A 13,691-nucleotide genomic window follows, 5' to 3' on the forward strand; every position below is an offset into this window, starting at 1 on the left:
ATACATTTGCACCAACTTTTTTTTAAAACGTCTTCTTCGGCCTGCCATAAATAAATACAAGCGCTGTCTTAATTTTTTGAAACATTTCTCATTTTGAATACAATAAAATCAATAATGTCTCACTTACTGTCTTACAAATAATTAACAAATACAACTTACCTACTCAATTATGATATTATTAGTTATGATGAATTCTATAAAAAGTGCTCTTTAAAACATCAATTATAATTTAAGACTAAACAATACACCAACTATTTTAATATTTAGACCCATCATTGTGCACAGGGATGGATTGGAATTTAAGATCCAACTATTTGTTGGGAGATTGGGGGCGACTGGCAAGTGTACCATACTGAAGATTCTCTTCCTTTACTGCCACTTTCGTGGGCTTTACGGCTCTTCTTTATTGCGGTTTCCAAGTGATCTTTCATTTGAAAATCATATTTTGCAAAAAACAATATGATTTCTAAAAAATTTCCGTGGTCAAAAAATGGATTAGCTAATGTGTATGCTGCTTCAAATTGATTTCCCCTATAACTCAATCCACGTTTTCCTATAAGTTTAACAGCTTCAATCACTCTTGTAACAATTTCGCAGTTTTTTTTATCTCTTTCTTAGTTTCACAGAAAATAAGTGAACCAATATCATGTATATTTGAATGGAGAGAAAAAAAGCTGATACACAATTTTTATGTACTGTGCTTTTATCATGTTCATCAGTTCGAATATAAGTATGACTCCATACATCTAAACCTTTAATAAAATTATTACTTTCTGAAGAAAATGCAAGACACAGATAGCAGAATAATTGTTTTGGATTTTTATTGTAGGTTAACCATTTTCGTTCAGAGCCATTACTTCTAAAGAAACCTCTTTGAAAATTAAATGGAGTTTCTTCATTTAATTTTGGTTTTTGAGGATGATATTTAAAAAATTGATTAAGCTGTGTAATTTTAGGTTTCTTGAATATATCTAGAGGGCCAAAATTAAAAAAAAAATTACACATTGATCAGTTTGATAATTTATAAACTGCAATAGACACAAAGACACGTAGGTTATAGGTATCTAATAATGAGCCAAATGCTCAAATTATTAAATTGTAATATAATATTTCAACAAATATTTTTAATAGAAAATATTATGAATTCCTTTATTGTCGATAATTGCAAAAAGTGAGATTGACCTTTTTAGACCCGATCCACAGAATTTTAATTAATATTATTTTTGTCTTTGTGCCTTTGAATGTTCACTAAAATTGTTTCCAAAATTAATAAAAAACTTACTAGGTATAACTTCATTTTTAACACTTTTTTGATGATCAATAGATTCAATTACATTCAAGCCAATATTTGCATTATTTTTATTTCCAATACCAAAAGTTTCATTCTCCAAACTAACGTTATTAATGCAACTATCAGTCACCTATTTAATTACAATTAAAAAAAAAATATTATATATTCAGTTTTAGTATTTGTAATAGTATAAGATATATCAATTATGTTACTATGATTATAAGTTATAATAATATTATTTACTTTTATAAGAAAAATATGAATAGTTAAATATAATAATTTAATAGTACTTTTATAAGAAGAACAATAAATCACAAGACTTACTTCATCTAAAGTAGATGTTCCAACTTCAACATCTGTAGTAGTTTCATCCTAATTAATAATATCATTACTCTAAAAATAAATCTATAATTATTATACTAGGATGGGTATTAATGAGTTAAAAAGTTTAAGTTAAGTTAAAAACTCAGTTAAAAAAAAAAACATTAATTTGCCCAGCCTTGTTATCAAATCAATAAATCATAATTTATACTTATAGATAAATATTATCTATAATGTTTAGAAGTAGGTATTAGTTGAATATCACACTAAAATAATTTAATGTATATTGTCATATTAAAAAAATAAAATAGGTACCTATTGAATTAAGTATTTTGCAAAATATGTCGTTTCTCTCATTCTCCATCAATAAAATAAATTGTAGATTATTGTACTTTGTACAGTAACAGTTTAATATTTTTAATTATTAATATATTATTATTATAATGACAAAGTTCAGCTAAAACTCACTTCGCTATTCTGAGACTTGAAAAATTATTTAATGCTTTTAGAAGCAAAGGCTTCTAAAAGTAGTATTTTTTTTATTTTTGTCTCGAATTTTTTCAGCTCCTCCTTTTCGTTTTTTACTACAGTCTGATCCATCCATTTCCATTTTATTTTATAATTCATAACTATTGTATTATAAAATATTTTATGAATGATTCCTAGTTAAGTACTTAGTAATTGAATTGTAAAATTAACCAAATTGTGCTGAACTGCTGACTGCCGAGTGCTGATATCGAGGTTTTTAATGATATTTAAATATAAATAATATAAATTTCAAATAAAAATATTCTTATTAGGTATTCATATTAACGACCCACTTCGACTTGTATCGTCAAAATTCGTCGTCATTACCCGCAACCCGACGGTCCATCTGATTGACGACAACCCGAATAACCAATTATTTATAGATTTTACTGTCCACGGAAGTTGATTTTTTGATTACAGTTTGTTATTACTTATTGATAATTAATATCATTATTCAGTTTCTATTGTAGACGTTGTATACTTGTATCATTACAATTTACAACGTTTCACGTTATAATATTATAGACTGTTATTACGTAATATCATTGAATAAATAATTTATAAATTTATAATCAATGGTAATATTTATTAAATATTAGATGATAGATTTTTTTTTTTTTAGCTGATTGTGGGGTTTTTATGATTGTAGGTAGTGGGATTTTTAACGGTAGGGTTTTTACACGTGTGTGTTGTGTTAGGCAGAATTTCTTAGATTATATTTACTATTTAGTACGCGGCCCATCGGGAATTTCCTGATTTCCCTATGGCCCAATCCGTCCCTGATTGAGCAGAAACTGAACAGTAGACATAATTAAGGCAATGCGATTTTGCGACAATGACGTAGGTATTAGGTACTCGTATGTCACATTATCGTAAATTAATACCAGTTGATGGACATTTTAGAAATTATGTTTCAAATAAATATTTTTGTAATATAACTTATTACAGTGTTATAAATATTTAATAATTTTAAGCGGGAATAAAATTCAGTCACGATTAGATATTTTACACGGTCTATGGAAATGATAAATATAATATTATATGTGCGGGGATGGCCATTATAACATAGCAATATATTACCATACATATATTATAATCATGTCGTGTAGGAATCCCGGCGGACGCTTCGCCGGTGTCTTATATGTATATGAACATTCCAAATAACTATAAGTATTTAAATAATTCCTGTTCGTATGGTTCGCATTATAGATCGATGATTTATGTACGTATTCATTTTTTCCCCTCGTCTTTCAGATGCTGTTCTTTCGTGGGCAAACGTGGCAACGGTCCGCAGGCGATATCCATAGGCAAAAACTGCGACAAGTTTGGCATTGTCGTGCACGAGCTTGGACATGTGGTCGGCTTCTGGCACGAACACACCAGGCCGGATCGTGACAATCACGTGCAGATCGTGAGAGATCACATCATAGTCGGTAAGGCGATGTGAAAATATTTTGCAAAACATCATATCATAATAATATAGTATTGTACGTTATGTTGTATTTTTTCAAACACAATAATATTATTCGGTGAATGACAAATAGATTCAATTCGATTCGTATCCACGCCATCTCTCCTGTATACATACTGTATTATATAAACGTATTATTACTCACACATTTGCCCAGTTTGAGATAATAATAAAAATAATAAAATCCTTTAGGCGTTCTCCGGGCGTCCCTGTAAATAATATTATAGGTATTAGTCCTTACACCCAACCTATCCATTTCGTGTTCTATAATATTAAACTGGTAGTTTTAAAATATCATTTGGTATCCCGTGGGCATCCCTGCAATTCAATCAAAAATATTCAAAATAAATATCTTAGGTCTCGTATATAATATTCTGTTTTTAAAATAACTGCTTACTACAGACCGGTTGTATTTGATGAAAATATCAGATATCTACTGTTTAGTAGTGAAAAGAAAATTATAATTATAATACCTAATTGAAAAAATATTATGCGCGGATTGATTTTCTTGTGGAAAATATTTATTATTGTTTTTAAAACATATAAATGTAATAGTTTTCCCTTTCTCGTAAGTCGATCATTTGTTACTGTTATATATAAATATATACATAAGTCTTATAAGTTTTATACTGCTCAAATTTAAAATGTTGGGATATTATGTTTGAAAATTCTAATGTCTGTAAGTACCTACTTATTTTGCGGAAAAATTAATAATTTAATTTCATAAGAAACACATTATATACAAATAGTTAAAGTTTCACAGAATAAAAAAAAATATAAGATAACCACATTTGTGCTGTTTTATATAAAATATTAATGCTGCATATTATAATATTATAATATAGTTTATATCTATCATACATATTATTATAACGAACATAAAATTATTATTGTATACTGCGTGTTATTATCGTACAGTAAATATGTTGTAAGTACCTACCTATATATTGTAAAACGTTTACCATGAAATGGTTTTGCAACAATCGGAAACTGTTGACGGTACTACTGTAATTATTATAATCTACAATAATATAATAAAAATTAATAATCTAGTTACATAATATCATGGGTAGTGTGCATCATTTATTTGTTTTATTATTTTTAATCGGCGACGAACTGAAGTTTACGCGTGTTTAAATAGCTGCAGGAGTCAATGGTCTATGGGTATTAAATATTAATGTATTATATTGTGTATACTCGCTTACCTAATATACCTTCACACGTGCAGTGATAATACAAATTACGAATGCGAAATTTGCGCCCCAGAGCTGATAAATCATCCACCGGTGCCTGCTGGTGGTCGGGTGATGAATTAGATCTTCACTGAGCTACATAATGCTTATTCATCCATTAATCATCGATATCGTTAACTAAAACGTTGCTGGCAACGGTCAAACGTGATTTATATAAGTGTTTCCGTGTTTTTGTAGACGACCCTCATCGTAATCCGAAGTGCGATGTTCAAATTCATACTATTTTTATCTGTTTATACTTTATATACAGGATGATTCACCAAGCATGTTCACCCTCTTTTTGTTCTTCGATAATGCAGTTATTCAAAATCTGATTTTTGGAATTTTTAAATATACTTTAAGACCATATTTTCAAATTCTTGAGATTTTTGTACTACTTAAGTACTAAGTAGTGTCTTATGGGGATACAACACTTTGTTTTTCAAATGAGAACACACTTTTTCAACCGTAAATTATTCAGTGAATCATTTTTCTAAACATTTTTTTATTCAGAATCAAAATGCGTACGGGCACTTTTTGAGTTATTCAACTATGTGTTCTAAGGATAAAAAATCCATGGTAATGGGTTAATAAGATACGGGGGCTATGATGATTGATGGGTTGAACATTGTAGTAATTAATTAGGAAACTCATTAAGAATTTAAAAACATGGTCAAAGTATATTTAAAAATTCAAAAAATCAGAATTTGAATAAATTAAAAGAAAAGGTAATAAGTTCTAGGTACATAAAGAAAAAATGTGGGTAGGTATGCTTGAATCACCCTTTAAATGTGAAGCTATGCTCTAAATCTAAAATTGTTTTCTTTTCGACGATTAGAGCTAATAGAAGTTACTTTTTGTTGTTATTATACTTATCATAATTAATAAATAGTTTTTTTGTTTAATGAAATGGTTTTATACGAGACCCAATTAAACAGAATTAATTTGGATTTTTTTTTATTTTGAGAAAACAACGTATAATACATTGATTACATTCGTATTTTTAAATCCTCATTTATATGTTTATTAGGACAAGAATACAATTTCAATAAATTAACCGAAGAAGAAGTAAATTCATTGGGCCTTCCATATGATTATGATTCCATCATGCATTACGCAAAGAACACATTTTCAAAGGTAAGCTTAATTATGATTTCTATACTGTACCTACTGGCTACTATATTATATTAACTGTTGGAAAACGCGTACCTATAAACAAATGTTTTTTTTTATTTATTTGCATGGTTTATACAATTATAATAATATAATGGCACATAATTTGAGTAAGAACAAGCAGATAATAAGTTATTTTTTAAAATAACGAATGATAATAGACTAAAAATTTGTTTGTTATAGCAATAATCATAAGCAAACAAAACTTCAATAATAATATTAATTTACAAGTTAATTTCAAAGTTTCCAATTAAGTCGATTGCATCAGCGGTCGCATTGAATTAATTCTCGAGCTGACCGTTGAATTTTCTCTTTGGACAGTCTTGTACATATAATAATTAAATATTGAGAACTAAATTAATTCAAAAGGTAATAACTCCGCTTTTTATTCAATAAAATAAAAATGTTTATGATTTTAAAATACCTTTTACCTTATAGTTACCAACTACCAGGGAAATATAAAACCGTAGTAGCTGTACGGGTTTAAAATTACAAATGCTACAAAGGATTAAAACTCAAAGTAAATTTAGAATATTATTTCAGAAATATATAGTATGAAATAAGTTTTTTATTCACTGAAGTATGTATAACACACTAAACAATTGTGAATTAATCTAGGTATTTGATTAAAACAAAGTTTTTAATAAAATATTAATTCCATGACTGATTACATGACGGAAGTCCATACGTTTTAAAACACGTTCACCACAAAGATGGATTTTTAGTTCTATTATATTCATAAATATTATAAATCATTCAGCCATCATATTATATCTCAACGCGTAAATATTATTGTGGCCGTTTCTCACTGTCGAAAATGTATATAATAAATTCGATTCCGATGCGAAAACATCTTTTTGAGGAAACGCGTATACCTATATAAATTATATAATATGAATTGAAACGAATCTCAAAAAAATTACATTTTAATTTTGCCTATGACACTTAAACAAATATAGGAAGTTAATATAGATATATTGCAGTCCGGTAGGTCTGATTAAATTTTATAATTTCAAAAGAGCAAAACCCCATCTACCAAGCATATATATATATATTATATGTACAAGCTATTGAAAATAATAAATTAAGGAGGCTGTCAAAAAATATATTCATCTTATATTTTTCTCCATATTTTAATAATTTTTAATATTTTAATTACGTTTTTAAAAAAACGTGGTTGTACATAAACCATCGCGACTGCTTACTTAGAAAACCATCGAGAGTTTTGAGCTATACGAGTATATTAGTATATGATATTATACATAACATTTAAGGCGAAATCTTAACCATGCATCGAAAACGACCTAACAAGAGTATTTATATAGGACGTGTATAGTGCATATTGTACTATACCTATTTTATAATACTACTGCTAAAAATAATTAAAGTTTTTATTTTACGGAATAAAATTCAAATTTTAACAAGACAGTGCAATACAGTGTAATATACACAGTTATAATAATATCTAACACATGATAATGGATAACGACAAACAATGAATTAATTAGTATAAGAATATAATATTAAACTATATGAATAAATAAAATTATAGTGAACAATTATAGGTACTATAATAATAGTTTTAAACAGTTATAATTGGAATGAAAATTCGTTGAGAGATAAATTGAAAACCTAGTATTACCTAGGGACATTAAGACATTGCATGGAGAATTTAAGTCTTTAGAGGATGACGTACCCGTCTCCATCTTACTAACGGATAATATACCAAAATGTACGTCCAGAAGTTGTAGGGTTGTAGAGTGAATTTACCTATTATCAAACTCAAATGTAGGAACATCATCTATGTTCTGTTGTTGGTTTTTTAGGATATTTTAATTTTTAAGTGAGTATTATGAGTATGCAAAATATTAATTTTGATATATCATGCGTTAGTAAGACAGAGACTACAAATGAGGGTACGACATCCTCTTAATTTTATAGGTAATATTTAGTAATGTTTTTCAGATAGAACAAAGATTAATCGCGTGATCCTTTTGTAGGTATTTATTTAAAAGTTAATACATTCTAATAATTTCAGGGCAGTCGAATATATTTTTCAATAATTTAAGTAGGAATTTTATTTCATTTTTATTAAATACAACTTTAAGTTTTGGTAGGTGGATTAAAAATCCCTTCAACCCCTGTGTACCATGAGTGCGGAATTCTTTCGATATGGCATTTAAATGAAAGAAACTTAAGGAAATTATTTTGAATTTTCTATAGGCAGTTTATATTATTGACTTTGAGATTTGAGTGCCATATGAGAGATCCGTGTTATGTAGGTACCTATAGTAGTATGCACCTATGATACAATTTTGCTGTGTTATCTGCAGTTGAATGGTGGTTGATATGTTCTGCAATATTCGGCCTGTCGTCGCTATTATTATAACAATATATATACCAGATACCTACTATATTATAACGTAGGTATGTATAATTATTATATAATATATGCGATTTAACAATAGTAATAATATCGTATGAATATATATATATAATATATATAGTACCAGCTTCGCGTGTATAATATTGTGCGTATACCGCGGAATATATAACGCAATCATATTATTATTATTAGGTATATTATCATGACAGACCGTTACGCGGTTATAATAGACATCGTCGGAGGAGTAGTACATTATAATAATAATAATATTATGTATGTATTAAATTATATTGTACCCATAATACACGCCGTACGCGCAAGTTGTGCACCGTGTACATTGTAGGTATATATATTATTAATATATAATAATGTACAAGCTACCCGGCCAACGCGATGGTGTTTTAATTGGCCATACTTAAAACCGTGTCAATTATGGACGTCGAATGTGTATACTATAATATACATGTTATGTACATATATTTTGCATAAATATAGGTACGCATAGGTGTCTGTCTTCCTTGTAACACGTACCCACGGCATCCTACTATTACATTTATTATGTAATATAATATATATTATTATATCATATATAGCTGTTGCCTGCCATGTGCGCAATGCATTAAACGAGACGGTTTTCGACAATATTGTAATATTAATATTTTATGTATATTATATATACAGTGTGATTCACCGCAAGCATACTCACTCTCGTATTTTCCCTTTAATAATGAAATTATTCAAATTCTGATTTTTGGAATTTTTAAATATAATCAAAGAACATAATTTTTATTTAAAAATTGTTTATAGCACATACGTAAAGAGTGTCCTGAGGCAATTCAAACTTCTGTTTTTCAAATGAGAACCCTCCTTTTCGAATGTAATTGATCTACCTTATAATTTTTATGAAAACGTTGACGTATCAGAATTGGATAGAATCAAAATTTAAACAAGTTATTTGTGTGTTATATAACCTTGTACTAAGGATAATACGTCTATGGTTATGGCCTTATGGAGTTAGTAGATATTGAGACTTGGTGATTTAAAAATATTGGTGATTATTCATGAATATTAATTTGTCTACATTCATATTTTGTAAAATGGTCCAAGTATAATAAATACTAGATCCGATATCTACTATATCTGTTTTATATTTTTGTAAGGACAGTTATCCTTAGAATAAACATTTTAATCAGTAATAGCTGAGAAACTACTCGTCCGAATTTTGAATTGGACACATTGGGGTGGGCATGCTTATTGATAAATTATCCTGACATCCTGTATATAAATATTATTTTCATAATAATATATAGATACGTTTTCCATAGTTAGATTTCAATGAAAATCGGCATTATAATTTACTAGGTATGGTAAAATAATCTTGAATATTTTTTGAAACTGAAACACGTAATTCTATTCGATTTTTCATTAGTTGAAACATCCTCTTCCTCGACCATCAAAAGTCAAAACAGTGTAACCTTTGTAAAATATAAAGTTGTAATTATTATGATTTTCAACTATCGGAGAGAATATTATTTTTCTGATTATTTTGTTATACCTATACGGCTATACCTATATAATATTAATATTTAATATGTATTTTATATCATCTGATTTATTAAACTATTTTATTGTTAAAAGTGGAAATTTATGTAGTATAGGGTTAAGAAAAGAAAAGGTTACCTGCTTTAAAAATAGGTTGTAACTATAGATAAAAAATATTTATGCATTAATTTTTTTCGTTTCTCCAATTTGGTGATATAGGATATTATATCGATTTATATTATGTACCTACTACCTACGTATTTAAATATACGTTTTTTTATTTAATAACGTTTCAATTATAACTGCCACTGAAATTGAAAATTACCTACTTAACCATTTGATTCCGTTTAACAATAGTGTGTGCTTTATTCACAAAAATAAATGTTCTAATATTGCTCAAATAAATGAAATAATATTAAGATCAAAGTCTGAAAGAAGTTAAACAGTGATTCGAATATAATTACGAAAAATAATGATTTCGTAGGAATTCGACAACACAGAAAGTTTTAAATATACCACAGAACGTATTCGGAATATTTCCCGAGATATGGTTTAATATTTCACGTTTGATTACAGATCTTTATCGGAAATCGGAAAATATATCTAATGGTGGTATAGTTTTTATAGATTATACAAAGTAATTCCTCAAGCATGCTCATTTCAGTGTTTTAACACTTAATGAATTTATCCAAATACTGATTTCTGAAACTTTTAAATACACCTATAGTTAAGGGCAGTATTTTAAAAAACTTTCACTGTTTTTTACCATTTTAGGAGTGTTCTGTGGTTTTACTCGTGTTTTTCAAATGGGAATCAATTTTTTTTCTGTAAATTGTAAATCAGATGACTTATTAGAAAATGTTGTGATCAGAATTCAAATGAGTGGTTTTTTGATTAATTGACTTAGTGTCTTAAGGATGATAGGTCCCCATGATTATGGGTTTGGAAAAGCGTTTGTTTGTTATTAGTATTAATCTATCAACATTTTCAAAAATTATCATAGTAAGTAGATTTATTGTAAAAATAAATAAATATTAAATATATACTAGATCCCAGTATTGCATAATATATTTTATACTTTTTGAAACCATGTTTAAATAATAATATTATCCTTGGTGTATATCCATTTTAATAACACAGAGAATACTCTTTCGAATAAGTTTATTCTTAAATTGATTTCTCACTCATCGCTGTTGTAGTGCTAATAATTTACGAATATACTAATACACGGAGATAGTATATTTGATAATATTATAGGTAGGTGGTTGTAGTATTTTCGGCGCTGCAGCAATTATGATTAAACCGTCGCCGACTTACTCAATCATCACAACACCACCTTTTGGAACAAATCTGCGGCCGGCAGACCATCGTCATCATAATATATTATACGAGCAATTTTAATTAACCGTATTAATCTATTCTGTGGTATTTATGTAGGTATTATGATTATTATCATATCCGTAATCGCGCTGCACATTCGCGCGGGCGATTTTACGTTACGCATTATACGCGTGTACCTATAACGATTAAATTATAAAATAAATATACCTCCGAATTCGCCGTTCAAATTAGACGGAAAAAGCATGTTCCAGCACCCGGCGAATCCTCATTACCTAATAATAATAATAATAATAATATATCGCACAACTTCATATCGTAGATATTATAATTATGGGTCGTAACCTAGCTAGAGATGAAAAGCTTGAAAATATTCAATTTAATAAAATTAAAATAGGTATATAGATACTTACATGATAATAAAACATATTAATGAATTATAAATAGTTCTGACTTATGGTCTTGTGTAAAAACTAGGTACAATGTAATTTGTAATAACTTATAACTACTCATAAAAATAACAGTTAGTGTAAAATAATTGCGAAAATAACTCAAACAATATATAACAAAAAATGGAAAAATCAATAAATGTATGAAAATGTTTCTACACTCAACATTTATACTCAAGTAAAAATACAAGTTTTTAACAATGGATAAAAATACACATTTATTACCGAGATAAATATATTTGTATTTTGAATTTCCTATATTAATATGACGTTTAATATAATAGGTAATATTAAAATGGGTATAAATGGTAATACAAGTACACAGTATTAAATATAATTATATAACTGTATAATATCAAGGGATTTATTTGATAAGAAATTAATAATTTTAAATTTTGGATATTGACTTTTTGAAAATAAGTAGTAGTAAATATAATAGTATATAATATAATATAATATAATAAATATAATAGCTCTAGTCAAAGTACACAGTTATTCGTGATTGTTTTTCCGTTTATTATTGTTAGGTAGGAATTATTAATTATTATTGTCCAAACATTAAATCATACAATGTATTATCGTCGTTTTATCGCGTTCACCGCGTTCGATCAATAATCAAAATACATTTTGTATATTGTTAAATTACGTTGACACCTATTTAGGTATCTTTTTTCTTCTTATCGTTTGGATTTTTAGTCATGAACACGTCATGATTCTAAGGTCTTGATTTTATTATACTTACATCAAATGTATAAATTGACACGCATGATATTATTATACATTTCAAGAGTTACAGACGTGACGTTTATTCACTGATATAATTTATTTAGCTCCCATATATTTATAGCTTCAACTTCACGTGTATTTGTCGATGTTTTCAAAACGCGAACACAAATTTAATTTCAATAGACATAAATGAAAACATCGTGTTTGATGATAAAAAAAAATAGTAACGATGGAAAATATTAAAATAATGTAGATAAATCGTAAATTATTTTGTGGATTGTAACTAGGTATATACAATATTATACATAGTGAAACTTTTCCTAACCAGCACCTGTAAATAGTGGACACCCACGAATAGCAGGCAGATTTTTTTAGATAAAACTACCAACTAAACACTCTGAATAGTGGACACAACTTCAGCGACCAGAGTCGTCCGATATTTAGAGGTTTCAGTATTTTTTATTGCATTTAAATTAGCTATAATTATTGTAATTCAAATTTTATCATCAAAAAAAACTCTTTGACCGTCGCATCGATAACACTAAATAAGCTACCGTACCCAAATGGAATTAAACCTTTTGTAATGCAATATACTGACCGTATGTAAATGGTATTAATTATCGTTGCAATACATTTCAAATTATAATCGCTACACAACACTACCTATATTATACAAAACTGTTTCTAATTACATATCTACTTCACGTTAATTATAGAAACGGTTAATCACTTGAATTATACACCCTGGCGCGATGACCCCGAAATCGGAATTCTGCGTTTTGCAAAAACCGATCCTAAAACAAAAAGTTCAAAATGTTTGCCCTCGGAGAGGACAAAAGTTCACCGCAGTTATTTCGGATATATCAAACATCTAAATTGATTTTACATATTTTATAAGATAGCGGGCATTCTAAGTATGATAATATAAGTTACTATAATGTTTACTATAATGGTTACTATAATAGTTACTATAATGCACAACAATGCGTAAACCACATAATAATACCGATCGAAAATATTAATCACGTAAATTGCAGTAATGTGTGTGTGCGAGACAATCACAATAATCGAACTCATTGTTTTACTCAGCGTGCGGTATCCGTATACGATACATACTGCGCACAGACACATAATTTTTATAATGTTATAATAATGTTAATTTTATGTTATGTACGGAAACTCAAAACTTTTGGAAATCGACGAAAATAACTAATCACTTCAGAAGCTGGTTTAA

General features: G+C 27.9%; 1 protein-coding gene across 2 annotated transcripts in view; it reads left to right on the forward strand.

Moving 5' to 3' along the window:
• LOC132945028 (protein tolkin-like) overlaps positions 1-13,691 on the forward strand; it is a 63,025-nt gene that overhangs the window by 16,729 nt on the left and 32,605 nt on the right. For both annotated transcript variants that reach the window (XM_061014638.1, XM_061014639.1), the window contains exons 5-6: positions 3,395-3,573; positions 5,874-5,980. In XM_061014638.1, coding sequence (XP_060870621.1) covers positions 3,395-3,573; positions 5,874-5,980 — 286 coding nt within the window. The remainder of the gene's footprint in view (positions 1-3,394; positions 3,574-5,873; positions 5,981-13,691) is intronic.

Source organism: Metopolophium dirhodum, chromosome 5 (genome assembly GCF_019925205.1).
Source record: "Metopolophium dirhodum isolate CAU chromosome 5, ASM1992520v1, whole genome shotgun sequence".
Classification (NCBI taxonomy): domain Eukaryota; kingdom Metazoa; phylum Arthropoda; class Insecta; order Hemiptera; family Aphididae; genus Metopolophium; species Metopolophium dirhodum.